Genomic DNA, 17,940 nt, shown 5'->3' with positions numbered 1-17,940 from the left:
TTCATTTGATGACAAAAAAGAAGTGTGAATTGCAATGTGTCATTTGCATTTTACCTCCAATTGCAACATTTATCAGACATAGCCATACATTACAACAATGTCTCTTCTTTTGAGTAACTAGAATTTGGTTTAGGGTGTGTAAGCACAGGGGCATCATGCAAGGAACCTGGAAGAACTTTGGCATATCACCATCACTGCACACCCCCTTCACATTGTCCAACACCCTACCATTCGCATAGAGATAAACCAGCTTCTCTGATCTTTCCAAGGTCAAGTGGTTCCTTGTGTGACAACATGCACAAACTTGTAGTTACTCGAGTTTCATTTGCTAGAGGAGTTGCTTTAAGGTTATGACAACATCTTCATGGCCAAGGCTTGCAAATGAGGTGTGGATGCTCCACACTCTTCCCACCATCTCCATGCTGGCATATCTTAATTCTTTGATTCTTGGATAGGCAAAAAGTCTTTTCTATTTTGAAAAGTTGAGAGTTCCTTGACGATGGAAGGATACCCTGTCCTATCCTCAAAGAAAGGTTCAAGAAGATCATGCCACGACTGCATAATCTGTACATCTGTCTCTATACGATATTCCCACCATTGCAGATCTAATATATGGGTGGCATAGTGCAAAGAGTTGTGTGCTTGATTGCATCATTTTTGCACCATCTTTTGCAATGTGGTCCATTTAGCCATACTGTATGCACCTTCACCTGGCCTTGCATCTTCCTTCAAAACATCCCTCTCAATAGTCCACCAAGCCATATAAGCACTTCCCATGCTTGGCCCTTTCACATCCAGCCTATGGATTGCAAACCAAATTGTTCATGGCTTCCACTGCATCAGATACCCTCTTCCAAAATGCCGGATTATTAATGAGTGCCTTTAAGTCAATGATTTCATTATAGAATTTGCTTGAGCATGCCTCGACTATCCACTCTATGGCTTTTGCACTGAATAGTGTCTTGGTTACAAGGGCCTGTTGCTTTAACAACCGCTCCATCATTATATAGTTTGTGCCAAAATGTGTCTCACCTAGCTTCAGAAGCTCCATCGGATGATTCATGGGCTAGTGATTCCTAAATATACCCAGTAATAGCTCATGGTTATGAAGTATAACATGACTTTTCGAGCCTCATCCATAGTAACTTTGAAGAAGATTGGCTTAGGTGTTTTGTACCAATCCTCCAAGACTAGGTCCAAATAGTGGCACGAGCATGGCGATGCCCAAATACATCAATTTCTGTGATTTATAATTTTTTCAATCTTTCGACAATTCTTAGCATTGTTAGGACCAATGTCTTCAATACATCTACTTAACTGCTCCGCAATGAATTCTCCCGTCTTGGCCTCATGGTTTGTATTAATTGATTGTTGAAAAGCCTTTGCTTTGAACATCACAACCATGACATTGATCAAGGGCCTATTTCTAACATTCTTCCATCCATCTTATAAGATGGTGTAAGCCATTTTCTCAATGCCGTTGTAAACCACTTTTTGCATCTCCTCTCATCCTATTGTAGTATGTATCCAACATGCTGTTACGGATGACATCATAACTAGGCATTGTGAAGCCCAAGCTAGTTTTAGCAATAGAGGCCATGGCTTTTTACCAATGTGGGCTTTGCACCATGCTCAACGGACATCTGGTGTGACAAACAGCTTCTTCAAACACATCTTGTTGCACCTTCTCATCGATATGTTGTGCTTTGAAGGAAGCTTTCAAGGATTGTTCATGCACACATACACGAGCATTCAAATGAGCTTCATTACTGCATTGTCCTCTTGCCATATGGACTTTTGAGCAACTTGCTGATTGTGCAAGGGGTCTTGTGCCACTATTGTGTGCATTTGCACTTTGCAAACAACTTTCCATAGTCATTGATTTATCACCCGGGAATCCAAGACCCATTGTTTTTTCTTCAATTACAAGTTGAGACTGGTGGCGTGTGACTATGTCATCCACAATCGTGTTAGCACTTGTGGATGTCTAACCACCCAAAATGGCTACCACCCTTTCCACTCTTGGACCCTTGCACTTTCCAATCTGTCTTTAAGGATTGCCTCTATTAAATGTTTATGCATACGAATACCTAACCCGTGTACTCTTCATGGCAGATGTTACATCTCCACTTTGTGGTAGTTACAAGCTCAGGACAAGCGGCAGGAAAAATGTCATTGCCTCTATGGCTTTCCATTTCTATTCCTCCGCCGTTGTTCCTTCAATCGAGACCTGTTGGGTTTTTAAACTAGTTTGCTCTCCTGCTATCCAAGATGTAATTGTTCACATATTCTAATCTATCAAATCAAGCCATCTTGACATGCTCAACGATGTAATCCAGTAGATCTTTGCCATCTTTGAAGACCTGTGTACCGATAGATTCCCCACACATTACATTGATGAATATGATAGGTTAGTTTTATGATGGTTAAGGCTAGAGGAGGTAGGCACTGGCAACAAAATGCATTTTTGTTGGTTTAGGATAAACTGCATCCCCCACAAAATATAATCTTTAGTAAATTCCAAAAAACCACCGTGCTTGTTTCAATAAATCCCAATCAATAAATCCCAAACAAGAGAAAATATAAATCCCAAATACTATACTAATCCCAACCAGCCACCGAGCTTGTTTAGTGACAATGACTGTGCATGAGGGACCAACTAATTCATAGGTTCAGATTAGCATTCAGTCAAAATCAGACTGTAATAACAATGATTGTGCATGAGGGACCATCTAATTCATAGGCTCAGATTAGCATTGAGCCGGAATCAGAATGTAATAACAATGACTTTGCATGGGGGACCATCGAGCTCACAGGCTTAGATTAGCATTCAGTTGGTGTATCAGGCTATAATAACAATTGTTTAGAATGAGAAGTATTGTTGTTATTACAACTTGATGAACCGAATCAATGCTAATATGATGTCCTATTTTGATATTTCCTTTCTTTAGTTGACTATAATAACAATAACTTTGCATGAGGGGCCATCTAGTTCACAAGCTGCCCAGATTAGCATGTTTCGATGACCGAGAAATTCTCCCATGGCAACCATCTAATCGCACATCATGGCTAGATTATGATGTATATGATCACCTACGCTAGGTTGGGCTACCAGAGCAGGTTAGCTGAGTTTGGTTTGAGACCCACATAAAGGGTTCATCTGTTCCTTTTGTACTAAGAGAGAGAGTTCTTTTGGCTTTCACAACTAAAAAGAGGAAAACTATTTTCAACCTCCACCTTTGTGTGTATTCCCCCATTGTGTATGTGAGAAAGTTGCAAGTGAGACTCCTTACCTCTCTCTCACTCTCTTCACACCTACAGCATCCAACCGTCTCCTCGCAGCCCTCCTCTGACCCTCAAACATTTCAGGATGGTCCCTGTTCTGCTTCTTGAAAAACTTCCAATCAGCTTTATCTGCCCAGTTGGGTTTAGCCCTCCCCTTTGTGATGGAAGTATGCAAGGTTGATCTATGATGCTTCAAGACCATACCCATGCGCTCTCACATGTAATTCTCATTAAACTCCCAATTTGGGGGGTTAGGGTATTTTGCTTTCAATTCATCAATTACCGCCTACTTCTTTTGGTCATCTTGATACCGCCAATCAGTAGCTATGCCGCTCCTGAAGTGGTGGCTCATCAACCGCCTCATGGTGGCCATCACTGTTGCGCCCTTTTTATCTTCTTTTATCTCTCCGACAGTCGTGATTTGATAGGACAGGTCCTCGACTGGGTAAGGAGGACTCATGGTAGTAGTAGAGTCAGAGCGAGTGGCATTTGTGTGAGTGCTTTCAGAGTGAGGAGTGGAAGTGTGAGTAGGAGAGGGCAAGGGACCTGATTGGTACTGGGTCTCGGGACCAAGTGGAGACCTGTATTGATGTGAGTATGCTAACTCGTCTACATCTCCCTAGTTAGCACAACATAAGTGACCCCTCCTACTCTTCCTTCCCTTACGATGGGCACGCCCAGGTGATGACCCCTCAGTCGAAGGGGATAGAGGGGATAGCTGGGTGACAGGTCCAGCCGTCGGTGTAAAAGAGGGAAGAATCTTGTTGCCTCCTCATCAGTCATCTGTGCCACAAACTCGTCAGGACTCTTGACAAAGCCATGGGCTGCTAGCAAAGGAGTTTCCCGAGGGGTAGTCACAATGCTACGTCCGAGAGGAGTCAGGCTAGGGGAATTCACAGGGGTAGGCCCTTGAGTTGTCACCTGAGGGGAATCAAAGTCCTCTGGAGAATAAAGATCATGATGTCTCCTCCTACGAGGTTTTTCGTACTCGTCGGACGTGCCACGTGATCCCATGTCTAAGTAGACACAAACACGAAAATAAAAAATAAAAAACAAGAGAATACATTGAGAAAGCATATGAGAATACAAAGCATAAGAGAATACATTGAGAAAGCATATGCTTATGCTTGCATAAGCATATGAGCATATGCTCATGCATAAGCATAAGCATAGGCATAGGCATATGCTTATGAAAAGAAGAGAAAGAGAGAGGGAAAAGGAAGAGAAGGAAAGGAGAATGAGAAGGAGAAGGACATGCATAAGCATAAGAGAAGGAGAAGGAGACATATGCTCATGCATAAGCATAAGCATAAGAGATAAGGAAAGAAAGCATATGCTTATGCTTATGCATGAGCATATGAGCATAAAATAAAAACAGAGAAAGCTTAAGCATAGGCAAATACATATGCTTATGAAAAGAGATTGAAAGAGGGGAAAGAGGGGGGGAAAGAGAGAGAAAAAGAGGAAAAGAGGAGAAGGAGAAGGAGACATATGCTCATGCATAAGCATAAGCATAAGAGAAGGAAAAGGAAAAAAGAGCATTAGCATAAGATAAAAGGAAAGAAAACATATGCTTATACTTATGCATGAGCATATGAGCATAAAAGAAAAAGAGAGAAAGCATAAGCTTGTGCTTATGCATGAGCAGATGAGCATATGCTCATGGATAAGCATAAGCATAGGCAAAGAGGAAAAAAGAGATTGGAAGAGGGGAAAAGAGATTGAAAGAGGGGATGTAAGAGGGGAAAAGAGAGGGGAAAAGAGATTGAAAGAGGGGATGAAAGAGGAAAAAAAGAAGAGGGGAAAAGAGCATAAACATAAGAGAAGGAAGAGGGGAAAAGAGATTGAAAGAGGGGAAAAAGAAGAGAAGGAAAGGAGAATAAGCATAGGCAAAGAGGGGAAAAGAGATTGAAAGAGGGGATGAAAGAGGGGAAAAGAGCATAAACATAAGAGAAGGAAGAGGGGAAAAGAGATTGAAAGAGGGGAAAAAGAAGAGAAGGAAAGGAGAGAAAAAGAGGCTGAAAGAGGGGAAAAAAGAAGAGGGGAAAAGAGATTGAAAGAGGGGGAAAAGAAGAGAAGGAAAGGAGAGGAAAAGAGATTGAAAGAGGGGGAAAAGAAGAGGGAAAAAGAGATTGAAAGAGGGGGAAAAAGAAGAGGGGAAAAGAGATTGAAAGAGGGAAAAAAGAAGAGCAAAAAAGAAGAGGAAGAGGGAAAGAGATGGAAAGAAGAGGGAATAGGGTAAGAGAGGGGAAGAGAAGGTTCCTACACCCATCACTGCAGCTAGCACTTAAGGCACTAGCTGCAGGCCAATGCAAATAACAAAAATAACAAAAAGAAAAAAGAGGAAGCACTTTTTTACCTGGAATAGTCTTGCTCAGTGTTTTGTGGGCTGGCCTTACAAAAGAGAGGAAACATACCATTTTTCAAATAACTAGTTAGAGGAAGGAGGAGTTTAGAGAAGCAACTTCTCAAAGGGATTGGATTGAAGAGACAAGCATAAGCCTACAAACAAGGAGAAAGAGGAGGAAGAGAAATACCAAAAAGAGAAGAGGTGAGTCTTCTTTCTTTCAGAAAATCTTGTTTTTTGTCCTTAACCTCTGAAAATCGAGCATGAAAACTAGCACATACCTTAGCAATACAAGGAGAAACATGCTTCAACACTTACAAAACGAAATCTCACAAAAAACAAACCTATATTGCTTAAAGAGATTCACCTTCTTGAAAAACTTCTTTTCACACAAGCAAAGAGGGAGAAGGGTGGAGAGGGAGCACAAGTGTTAGGAGAGGGGTTGGGTAGGGGTGAGGAGTGGAGAATAGAGAGGAGGAAAGTGAGGTCATCGAATATAAGGTGGGAGGATAGATTTTTACTTTTCTCGCAATAGAGATGCTAAAGAAAGCATCGCATGGGGTTTCGGGTTTAAGCCCCCAGCATCGCTATATAGCAATGCTTATATCCAAAAAGCGTTGCTATATAGCATCGGAATAGAGCAAAGCGTCACTATATAATGACAGAATAGAGCAAAGCGTCGCCATATAGCAACAGTTCAGGGCACTTATTGTGAGAAGAGAGAAAAGGAGCTCATGGGTGGCTATCTTTTGGATCTTAATAGATTTCCTTGCAGCTCATGTTGTGATTTTAGAATTGTGTAGATGGAAAGGACGAGTGGAAGCTCGTTAGATGATGTGCCAATGCCCAGAGCACAGAGCGGCTTACAGAGAGGTTGTATTGTCATTGCACTCATTGCAAGCGAGAAGTACGACATCAACGTCATATTATCATGCACCACTTGTGGATGTATGGGGAGGGTACCCACCGTTAGTGTTGCACGTGGTGATGGGTCATTGGTAAGTCAATGCTATTTGAGTTCCTGGTTAATGTTGGATATCATTATGACATGAAACCTTGAGACAAGATCTTATATTTACACGAAATCTTGAAACAGGATGAGGAGGGTGGCGAGGGTGCGCATTTACCTTCACACTTTGAGCAAGACTATAGTCTAGGAGATGATGATGAGGGTATGGTGGACATGATGGATTTTATTTTTAGGGGTGCTACATCACATGTACACGTGATGTCAGAGTCTGAGGTCAAAATGCAAGAGTTGCAATCAACACAGTTGTATGAGGGTGCTAGGATGTCTAAACTACGGGCTTGTCTACTCACATGTCACTTGATTGGCTATAACTGGCTCTACGTAAAGCCGAACGCAATGGAGAGACAATAAACGAGCGCGAGCAAGAGTTATCATCTGAAAGTATGATGCATGTAAGTTTCTTACCTCTTGACGTAATTAAGTAATTATTTGTAGTAATATACGGTATAAAATAGATGCATCTTCGTTGTTTTAATGATGCTCTTTTACAATACAAAAAGTACAGTGCATTATAATCGTATGGACGACATTTTCGCGTGGAATGCATCGATTCAAAGAGAGTCATGTATTATTGTGGAGTCATGGCTAACTTCACACAAGATAGCCGAGCAAGTGCTTCGGATACCAATCTTCTCTCCTCACAGTTGGATTATTGTGATTATTGTGGAACCATATGCGAAATCTATGAAGTTGATTTCAGAAGATTTAGTATTTTCCTTCTTGATATAAAATGGTTTTGAACTATTTACAATGGTCCCCATGCGACAGTGAGAAAAGACAGTAGCGGTTTCTTTGCAATAGACTCCACCAAACTTTGGACGGATAAAAGTGATACTTTTGTTCTTCCCAAGCACTGTGAGCAGGTGCATACTAATGATTTAATTAATTAAAGCTTTCATTTTTAAAGATCTATTGATACATGTACTTAAGCATAATTTCATATATATAATTGACGGCATTTGGCACCCATCTTCAATATAGGTGGTTTTTCATCCGGATCGTTCTGATCCAAGATGGTGGTATCCAAGTTAGACCACGAAGTAAGAAAATTTTTAAAGATAGAGATGTGGATATGGAGATGCCACTACCAATGCCGGATCTAATTAATCCAGATTGATCTAGCGAAGAAGATGAAGATCACAATATGAGCCAAGAGGAAGATGTGCATAATGATATCGTACGGGAGGAAGATGGAGATCACAATATTGAGGAAGAAGATGACGATCATCAAGAATCACCACACTTTATTGAAGAAGATAATCAAGTACTCTTAGGTGAATGTATGATGCTAGAGTATGATGATGATATATAGGAGATCAACTTGGTATAGAGTTAGAGATAGACTTGTTTGGCATGTTAGACTTGGCTCAGCCGTTGATGTAAATGCTCTTCATTGATTTTTTTCATCTCAAACTTGGACATGAATATATGAGCTTCAAAGGCTTGATGTACATGCTCTTGTACTTTTATTCTCTAAAAGGCATGTATGAAAATTTAAAAAAAAATATCATTGGGAAAAATTATCTTTTAAGGTCAGTTTGGAAAAAAGTCTATGTATAATACGTCACTATAAAAAACTCTCTCAGTGTTGCTATATAACGACCATTACCAATTTGATAAGCATCGATATATAACAACTTTAGGTAAATGTCGCTATATAGTGACGTTTTTCTAAAGTCGCTATATAGCGATCCTTAACAAAGCCCGGTTTTAATACCGATGATTAGCATCCCATGCACGCTAAACGTCGGTACTTAAGCGTCGCAATAGGATTTGTGTATAGTAGTATGAAGGCAGACAAATAAGACAGCGCATGCAATCTCGACAGACAAATAAGAAAGCGCATACAATCTCGAAGATCAACCAAACCTTCATAGTCCACCATCTGGATATCAGAATCCCAACAGAAAACTTCATCACAATACATAGGTGTAACTACACGATTCTGAAAAAGATCTGAAACCCAACATATATAGGCACATTCATATATTAAATGAAACAAGGTTTTTATCAGCACACGTATTCCACGCTCTACCTAGGTGGAATCCGCATAGCTATGAGCTGGCCGAGAGCATATTTGATGACAATAAAGCCCCTTTTGTCTCATGCAACAAAGAGTTGCTTGTGAGATGAAAGGGCTTATGAAATCTACCTAAAATAGTTTTCATTTAGACATTTAAGTCAGCAAGAAGTGCTGCCATTTATACAGAATTTCCACAATGAGAATGTCAATAATGTTGCAAGCCTAGGTCGCATGTTTTGATGAAGATTCACATCTGCTAAACCTACAAAACCAAGCCATTTATTCACAATTGTCCACAAACAAAATAAAATATGCCAACATGCCCTATCGCAAAACAAAAACTACAACGATGCATTATCACCATAGCCTTAAAACCACGTCCTGCAAACTTCCATGACCACCATGCAGCACTCATGGATGGGAATCGCTCAAAAATCATCCACGAAAGAGTCCTCACATACCCTGCACCCACACAAAGCAAAGAAAACTACTCAGACCCGCCACGTAGGTTTACATCCATTGAAATGAAAGGAACTTGCACAGAGCTGCCATGTTCAGAGGAAGAGGGACTCGGCGAACAAGCCCCCAAAATTGCAGAGAGCTGCCTTGAAGAGCAGGATAGCAAAAATGAAGCACAAAACACACCGTGCAACAAGAAGAGGAAAAGAAGTAGTGTGGAGACACACCACATGCCACCACCAAGAACATGACTGTAGGAGAGAAGGGAAGGAGCTGTCATCATTGTTAAAAGCAGAGCATGGAGGTAGAGCATGGAGGCAAACGCCAAATGCATTTAGGACCTCCACATAACAACAAAAACCTAAACCCTGATTTTCTTAATTAGACACTAATCTCCTACTAGCCTTCATACTAACTACAATTAAACATGGTCAAGTTGTGAACCTCATGAAACACAAACTAAACCACTCATAGCTATCATTCATCAGGCTTGTGTATGCATGGGTGAAATGCCCAGAGAGGACATAAAATTCAAGGTGAAAAGGATGAAGGAGAATAAGAGTGTGCAAAGCAATAAATGCGAATGGCTTAAAAGTCATAGAAGGGGATCCCAAATCATGAAGTCATACAAGGGGACCCCAAATCATCAATACTTACAAGTGCAAGAGCCGAAATAAGAGAGCATAAATAATAACAATGATGTTATTTTTTTCATCTCAAAACTACAACCTCAAAACGATAACTTTCACCATAGGCAGGCCAAACAAGATGAATGCTCATAAAGCATTCAAAAGGCCTGCCTCAAATACGTAGCTTGGAAAAGAGAGGAGAGAGAGAGAGAGAGAGAGAGAGAGAGAGAGAGAGAGAGAGAGACTACTTCAATGTGCATGAAGGAGAAAAGGAGGAGAGAGAGGGAGGGAAGGGGGGTGGAGATAATCAATCATAAAAAACAAAAAACACACAAGTGAACCAATCAACAATTCACAATAAAAACTTAAAAAACTTTTGAATTTTGTGCATCATCAAAACTAAAGTCTTCATAAGGCTACCTAAGGCAGACCAAAAAGCAACGAAGTTCCCCCTCGTGGGCACCAAAGTCGTCACCGAGGCACTTTCCCGAACAGCTTCTCTGAAGATGCATGGATTCTTCAAGCACTAGTTTATGCACGCCTTAAATTGCATTGCCTCACCACATCTCACACAACAACATACTCCACACATACACCCACACACGCGCCCTGTACGCTCCTCCTCAATTTCTCATCGACATGCAGCTCCAGCTCAGCCTTCACTCTGCCGAGGATCTGCACGACTTCCGACCTTTCGGACTTGGCGAAATGCATCCTTACGCCATCGCTTGGATCACTCCCAACCCCCTCCATCCCCCTCCACCCGGCCACAGTCCGCAGCTCCCCGCCCAAGATCACGGTACTTACCCCACTTGGAACCACCCAAATCTTCAACTCTGCGTCCCTCCCGCCGCGTTCAACCTCGCAACGGCCTTCCTTCTCATAAGAATTTGCTGCCCTGGGCGCTCCGCCGAGAAACTCATCGGTGTCGTGACAGTGCCTCTTGCGGAAATCGCCCTCGATGACGCGCGCCATTGGCAGCTTCTCAGCTACCACGTAAAGCGACCCTCGGGGCGATCGCAAGGTATTCTCAACTTCTCCGCTCGTTTCGTACCGGAAGCCCTCCCCTCGGCACCACCTGCGCCGTACTGCGCCGACGATCCTGGGAATCGAAGCAATTTCCCACACGGCTCTCGAATGAACGACGCTCCTCAATTCCAGAATCAGCTTCCTTTCTCGTATCCGAATTAGTACGGATCCCCCGAATATGGGACTAGTAGTCCCGAATATGGAACTGACAGCTGTCCTTTGCAACATCGATTTTACCCAGACCGAAGAGCACACAACTCGACACAACTACGCGAGTTGTGTACCAACGCCATTGTTATGCTACCACTGTTAATTCCTTACCGGAGATACCGTAACTGACGCAGGTATCTGGAGTTATGAAGGTGTAGCTGAGAAATAATAAACCGGATGGGATAGTATGAGCTGAGCTGCTATCCGGCATCGGGTCCATTGGGACCTGGATTTGTTTCGCGACGAACGCACGGGAAAACCATCCCTCGATCTACCCAAAATTTTTGGAATTCATTCATTCTTATCAGGAGTACTTCGCTTTGCTTTTGGAGCATTTCACAAAACTGGCAAACATAAGCCATATTGATGCTTCTCAAAAATTTGTCTCATTGGGAGGATTCTGAATTCCCTACGAGAGACAATGTTTTCCACCCGTTTTGCTCAAGGAAAGGATGGAGATAAGGTGTCACTAAAGATTAGTTGCATTGCCACTAGGTTTGTGAAGCGATAAGAGGATGTGTGTGCTGTCCCAAGCATAAGAATCTTACCATATCTAACTAATACATTGATGAAGCCTCATAGCACAGGAAGACCTTTGGTGAGGATGTTTGCTTCCATGTCCTCAATTTCCAGAACTATATTAGACTCATGAAGAGCCTTCATGTGCCTTCTTTCAAATGCAATGAGAAGGTAAGAGAGTATATGCTTTGTATGGGTGTGTATGAAAACACATAATTAAGTGCTATACGACCTCTTTAAAAGTGGCTTTGGAGATCTCCTACTAAATTTGTAAAAAATTTGCTATAGCTATGTAATTTCTTTAGCTACGAGTGATGCTAAAATATACTCTACAAAACAACCCTTCATTTCTTCTACTAATAATAGCATTACATAACATAAAACATCCTCTTAATAATGACCTGCAAGTATCTTTCTCTCCACCCAAATTTTCATTTAAGTAAGCTTATAGTTTCATACTAGCATTTTTTGCACTATTGTAGCAAAACCAATAGTTGGATGCGTCTTTCAAATAATGTAGAACACACGATTTCAATTTGCCAATTGATGAGGACTTGCATTACATTGGCTTATGGGATACACAATTCGTGTTTTGAAATAGAATCTGGTATATAATAAACTACCTATGGGGTTATTATAAGAAAAAGGCTCCATGTCTTGACTTTGTACAACATTGCCTCTTGGATTGAGAGCACAATTTGTCTCCATGGGAGTGTGATTACATCATTGTAATCTTAATACACCAACATGTCTCGAATATGTTTTCCTGATAAATATGAATCACACATTGGTTACATTGTCTTAAAATATCTATACCAAGACAATAGCCACCTTTTACCATATTTACCATGACAAAGCAAGCATTTGATTTTTCTTTGATATCTTTCACAACCTTTAAGTTGTTCCCAAGCAAGCAATACATGATCTACAAAACTATCACAAGTAGTGACCTTTACTAAAGCTCACATAGAGTGTGGTGTTTGCATTTGGACCATGAAATCCTAAACTCTTCAAAAAGTAACCATCTGTGTGGACCATGCTCTTTATGTTTTCATTCAAGGGTCAACATTTGCTTGGGTGTAGCCAATCGCAAAGGAAAGCAACATTGATCCTCTTACCAAGACTCTGTGAACTTGGTTTCCTTCCTTGAGCTCCTTACCATGAACCGAGCTCTGATACCATGTGAAGAGAGTGGGAGAGAGGTAAGGAGTCTCACTTGTAGCTTTCTCACATACACAATGGGGGAATACACACAAAGGTGGAGGTTGAAAACAGTTTTTCTTTTCTTAGTTGTGAAAGCCAAAAGAATTCTCTCTCTTAGTAAAAAAGGAATGGATGAACCCTATATGTGGGTCTCAAACCAAACTTAGCTAACCTAGGTGGCATACTAACTAAGCCACTAACTAGAGTACATAAAGATAGCTGTCATCCAGCTATTATTCATGGGCGGTGTACCAATCGCATCTACAGCTAACAAGTCGGTGACATAAATGCACAACGGTCACCCTGGCATATCACGAGTGGAGCTCGATATCTCAACACTAGGTACTTTGCACTTTGGTGCAGGTGGACAGTTGGTATTTGAGGCAACCGTGGTAAGTCTACTTCTCATTTAATGTATTGTTCTATTTGTTTTACTACATATTGCATGCACTTTATCTAACTCTCGTAAATTGGATCCACAACAAGCTGCGATGGGTCGCCTTCATACAGACGCAGAGATGAGACACACGTTTTGTGTAGGAATAAAGCCGTGGTTTATTGAGCAAGAGGCAATGGGAGCGGCAGTCGATTGGGCTGAGGTGGCTGCTCGCATGGTATAAGTCTACTCCTACTTGTAATCTCACTTTTTAAACTGTTTTATTCTTTAAGTTCCAATCTGATTTCCAATTAATATGGTTTCACTCTTAGAATCAAAGCTCAAGCGTCCCATCAGCGGAGGTGAGCAGTGATGAGGGCTAGGGATCAAGCGTAGCTCACGAGGGCCAGGGATTAGGCATAGCTCATGAGGGCCAGGGATTAGGCTAGTAGGACGAGGACGAGGAGGACGACGATGATTCGAATGAGCAACAGCAGCAACAGTAGTAGTAGTAGTAGTAGTAGTTTGCATATACTTTGCCATGTATATCCTTTTGTATATTGAACACTATATTAGAGAATTTGGGAAAATCCCAATTCCCACGAAATAAAATATAGTCAAAATAAAATTTGATATTTTTTATTGAAACATTAGCTCCATTGAGGACCTAAGTAGTTATGTTGGGGGAGACTAGACCATGCACAATACTTTCCTAATTCCTAGAACCCAAGCAACAAGCTTCCATATGTTGCTATGGCAAAAGGCCTTAATAGATGTGAACATTGTCCCGTAGCCAAAACATTTGTTGATTTGCTAGTGAAAGAAAGATGTTTGTTGTTTCATATACATCAAAACCACAAACAAAAGCCAATTTGTAGATTTTGCGTTAGGAAGATTCATTAGAGTAAATTAAATTGTAGTATTAATATATGCAATAGGATTGTTATAGAGCTTTGACATCAATCATATAAATGTGGTGTTCAAAAACAAAATTAAACTTGCAACAACTGTCAATTTTTATTTGGTATATTAGATGTATCAAATTAATGCCAAATGCATATGTTTCTATGTTGATAAATTGCAGTATTGACATATGCAATAGGATTATGGTAGAGCTTTGACATCCATCATATAAATGTGGTGTTCAAAAACACCGTTCCATCACAATAGAGCTCGTGAAACTCTCCATCACAATAGAGCTCATGAAACTTAGAGACATGGTCTTGATAAAAACCTTTTTTTAAATTGCTTTCTTGTGCTAAATATAATCAAAACCATTGACACAGAGCCAAATCTGCAACTAAATTTTGCATCACATCGTTTAACACAATCATTAACAATTCCATACTAGTATTCATACTCACGAAGTAGCTCATCTCCGAAGGAGATATCCTTTATGGTTTGCACAGTAATGTAGCCATGGGCACTCAAATCTCCTTGTGACTTTTGAGCCCAAGGTGGTAGCTTAGGGATGTATACAAATATAACATTTGTTCTTTCTTTATAATACATTGAGCTATTTATATATCCAGCAATGTTTCCATACAATACATCTCCTACAATACATTTCACATCTGTCAATGGCTCAATGAATGGATCTTCAAACATTCCATAAGTCTTCATTCTTGGGAAAAACTTGAGGAGAGATCTCCAAGTATCATAATCATACTTTGGACCATTATGGCCACGTTCTAATCCTACAGTGATGTGGCTAGAGCCCTGTCCTTTTTGGAGGCCTCTTCTAGGGTTTCCCCGATTGCTTGAAGACTTAATGCATGGCCCTTCTCTAGATCAAGCTCCTGGGTGAGCTGATGGATTCGTTCCCGTGTCTATGCACTGGCTGTAGATTTTGCCACATGAGAGTATCCTAATGCTTTTGAAAATATTATGGGCCATGTGAGTGCCCCGAATGAGAAAATCCATGAGCAGCTCCTCCATGAAAGCGGCTTAGCAGGTGTCTGCTCTGTTAGTAGCTTATATTCTTTGGGCAAGCCATAGGCAGGGTTGTCACAATGTCCCAAGGCTTCTTGCAATTCAATCCAAATGGTGGAGGAGGGTGTGCCGATTCTATCACTAGATCCTTGCCTTTGAAAGAGGACAAAAACAAGGATAGCTGCTTTGAAAGGTTCGGGATCGACAACTATTGATACTCGGGCTAGCTTGGTTGTAGAAGTTTATGAAGATGTCATTGTATAGTTAGTCCTTGAATGGCTCAGACTTCCTTGGCTTGTGTGCTACTATTGTTGCTTCTCTTGCAAATCCTATGTTTTAAGATGTCATGAGGCTACAAGAGAATGATTTCAATACGATGCCAAAGGATGGTTTCAATATATCGTGAGGCTATGAGAGGATGCCAAATGATGATTTCTTCTATGATCACAATGCAGTAGGGTAAGGCACAACTCTTTCAACTGTTGCATGTCAAAAGATTGATTTAGGTATGCCGAATTTCTTCCCGTCATATCCAAACATGGAAGATTGCTTGTGCTATCCTATGCAAAGAGGGTGCTTACCACTTGACTTGCCTTTGGATTTCTACCGATTCATCTTGATGGTATGAGTGTCGAAACAGCCCAATTCGCTTATTTTGCTAAAAACAAGTTTGGATACATATTGGCACATGTTTGCTTATTGTCTAATAAAAAACCAAGTGTTAGTTATCGTAACCCAAATCTCTTGCTAATATTAAGAAAGAGAAGTTTTTCCAAAATAATGGGCATTGATCTAAATCCACTATTGATCAAGGGGGAGTTGGCAAACTTAGTCCAACATTTAGAACATCCAAAGTTCAATAGCTTCTTGAACATCATCCACAACAAGAATCAACATCTCTTCGACGTGATGAAACGAGGACGCATTACAATTCATCGGCACAAAGAGTGAGGATGCGCAATGACATAATGATGATCGATTAAGATCACGATTCTCAACCTCTGATATTATGCCAGACCAAGTCTTATTAAATACCAATAACAATCTAGAATTAAAAGATTACATCCTTGACCCAAATTTTCATGAGTTCCAACACGTGGCCATTGCAACTAGAATCACGCTTATAAAAAACATCAATTTCACAATAGATCTACCAACGGAGTGATAGCAACTATCCATACCCTAGAGTTGCACGAAGCAACAAGTATAATGACAAAGATTCATGCCATCATCTCCTCGGATGGCGATCCTATCACACTTAAACGCTCGAAGCACACATGCAAGGTGCATGGTACCACAAGACAAAGTTTTCAATTCACTCTTACATAAGCCATGATTGAACTCAACACTACAAGGCAAGGCATTGATTGTCATATATGAATTGTTTGCCCAAGATTGGCATATGTCATGCTATCTCACGTGACGGGTCGACAAAACCTTCGTATCTTGTATGACATAAAACCAACTGACCTTGTGCCCATACCTCACATACTTCCCCCACAATATACTTGAACATCATAACTCAATTATCCATCGTACCCCCCCTAATAAGTAATAGATATACTTAATATGGTAAGTTTGATAAAACTAGACAATTGCTTATACATTTAAGGAAATTTTTTGAAATATAGGTTTTAAATCAAACTAACATCAATTAACTTATTCATCTAACAAAATCAATAAATGATTCATAACTATAACTTGTTTACCTCTTTTTAACAAGTACAAATCTTCCACCAAAGAGATTAGCTAAGAGCCAATTCCAATAAGAATATTATATGTGGTCCCTTTTGCTTCTAGCTACTTGCAATAAGAATTTTATAGGTGATCCTTTTTGCTTCCAACTACTTCAAGCTCCATGCTTTCATGCTTGTCTGATGCATGAGGTTGAAAATCTCATAAAGAATTCCAAAAGATGCCTACTATAATGTTTTCTTTCATAGATTTCATCTTGGATGAAGGAAGTAGATTTCATTTTGGTAAAGGAAAGAGTAAGGTTAAGTGTTCTTTCTCAAATATTATCCTTCATGCAAAATTAGGAGATAGAGCTAGCTTTTCTTGCTCTCACAAGCATTGCAACAAAAGCTTTCAAAAGGTGCCTACAATAATGTTTTCTTTCATAGATTTTATCTTGGATGAAGGAAGTAGGAGAGCAAGTATGGTTTCCATTTTGAATGTAGGATGAAATGTGACAATTAGACCTTGTTTGTGCCAACTCTACTTCCCAACTTGTTTTGGCTCAGAACAAGCCCTTGCACAAGCCTTCCTTTTTGTCATCTCCCACATGGGCAATTCCAGTCCCTTTGTTAATGAAATAGCTATCACACTTCTTATCCATCCACCTTTACCTCCGAAGTCCCCACCCCACAAGCTCAAGCTCTCCCCCTTCCCACGTGTAGCCCCCTCCACCCTCCCCCCCACTACCCCCCTCTCCCCCATGCCAATCCAAGCCTAATCTCTCCAAGTCTTGTCCCAATGTCTTACCCAAATTTAACTCTATCTTTTAAATTCTAGGGTGTAAGCCCCACCTAAACCAGCCACCACTACCATGAGAATTCTAGCACCTAGGACTAAATTGAAGTACCGAAAGAGTACCCTATCATCTTGGAGATCTCGGTTCTTCTACCATAGACCATGAAGGGGGCACCATCGGAGCAATGGGTAGCTCCACTTGTCCACTCTAAGGCTTCAATTTTGTGGCCCTAGGGGAGGAGTAATGAACCCTAGCTCTCGTTGGACACTACTGATTTGGAACGTGCAAAGCATGTCATTAGCCACACCTAATATTGCAACAAGAATGGTCAATGGATATTATCATGCTCCAAGAGCACATGTTCTCAACTTCCAATATTTGTAGACAAAGTCATCTTCTTCAAGAGGCTAGGATACTTGGTCCCA

At 40.7% G+C, this 17,940-nt stretch overlaps 1 protein-coding gene across 1 annotated transcript; it reads left to right on the top strand.

Annotated features, from left to right (window-relative positions):
• The first annotated feature begins 10,366 nt into the window (after positions 1-10,366).
• LOC147892170 (protein SRC2-like) lies at positions 10,367-11,060 on the top strand. The gene has a single exon (XM_087388967.1). It carries the CDS (start codon positions 10,413-10,415, stop codon positions 10,962-10,964), a length of 552 nt encoding a protein of 183 aa, XP_087245093.1. The 5' UTR covers positions 10,367-10,412; the 3' UTR covers positions 10,965-11,060.
• Positions 11,061-17,940: the final 6,880 nt, after the last annotated feature.

This window comes from Dipteris shenzhenensis, chromosome 17, assembly GCF_047967505.1.
Source record: "Dipteris shenzhenensis isolate YYH24624 ecotype China chromosome 17, Dip_SZ_1.0, whole genome shotgun sequence".
Classification (NCBI taxonomy): domain Eukaryota; kingdom Viridiplantae; phylum Streptophyta; class Polypodiopsida; order Gleicheniales; family Dipteridaceae; genus Dipteris; species Dipteris shenzhenensis.
This window is presented reverse-complemented; position numbering and strand designations above follow the sequence as displayed.

Coding starts and splice junctions, on each gene's coding strand:
- LOC147892170 (XM_087388967.1), top strand. CDS start 10,413: ATGCAGCTCCAGCTCAGCCTTCACTCTGCCGAGGATCTGCACGACTTC.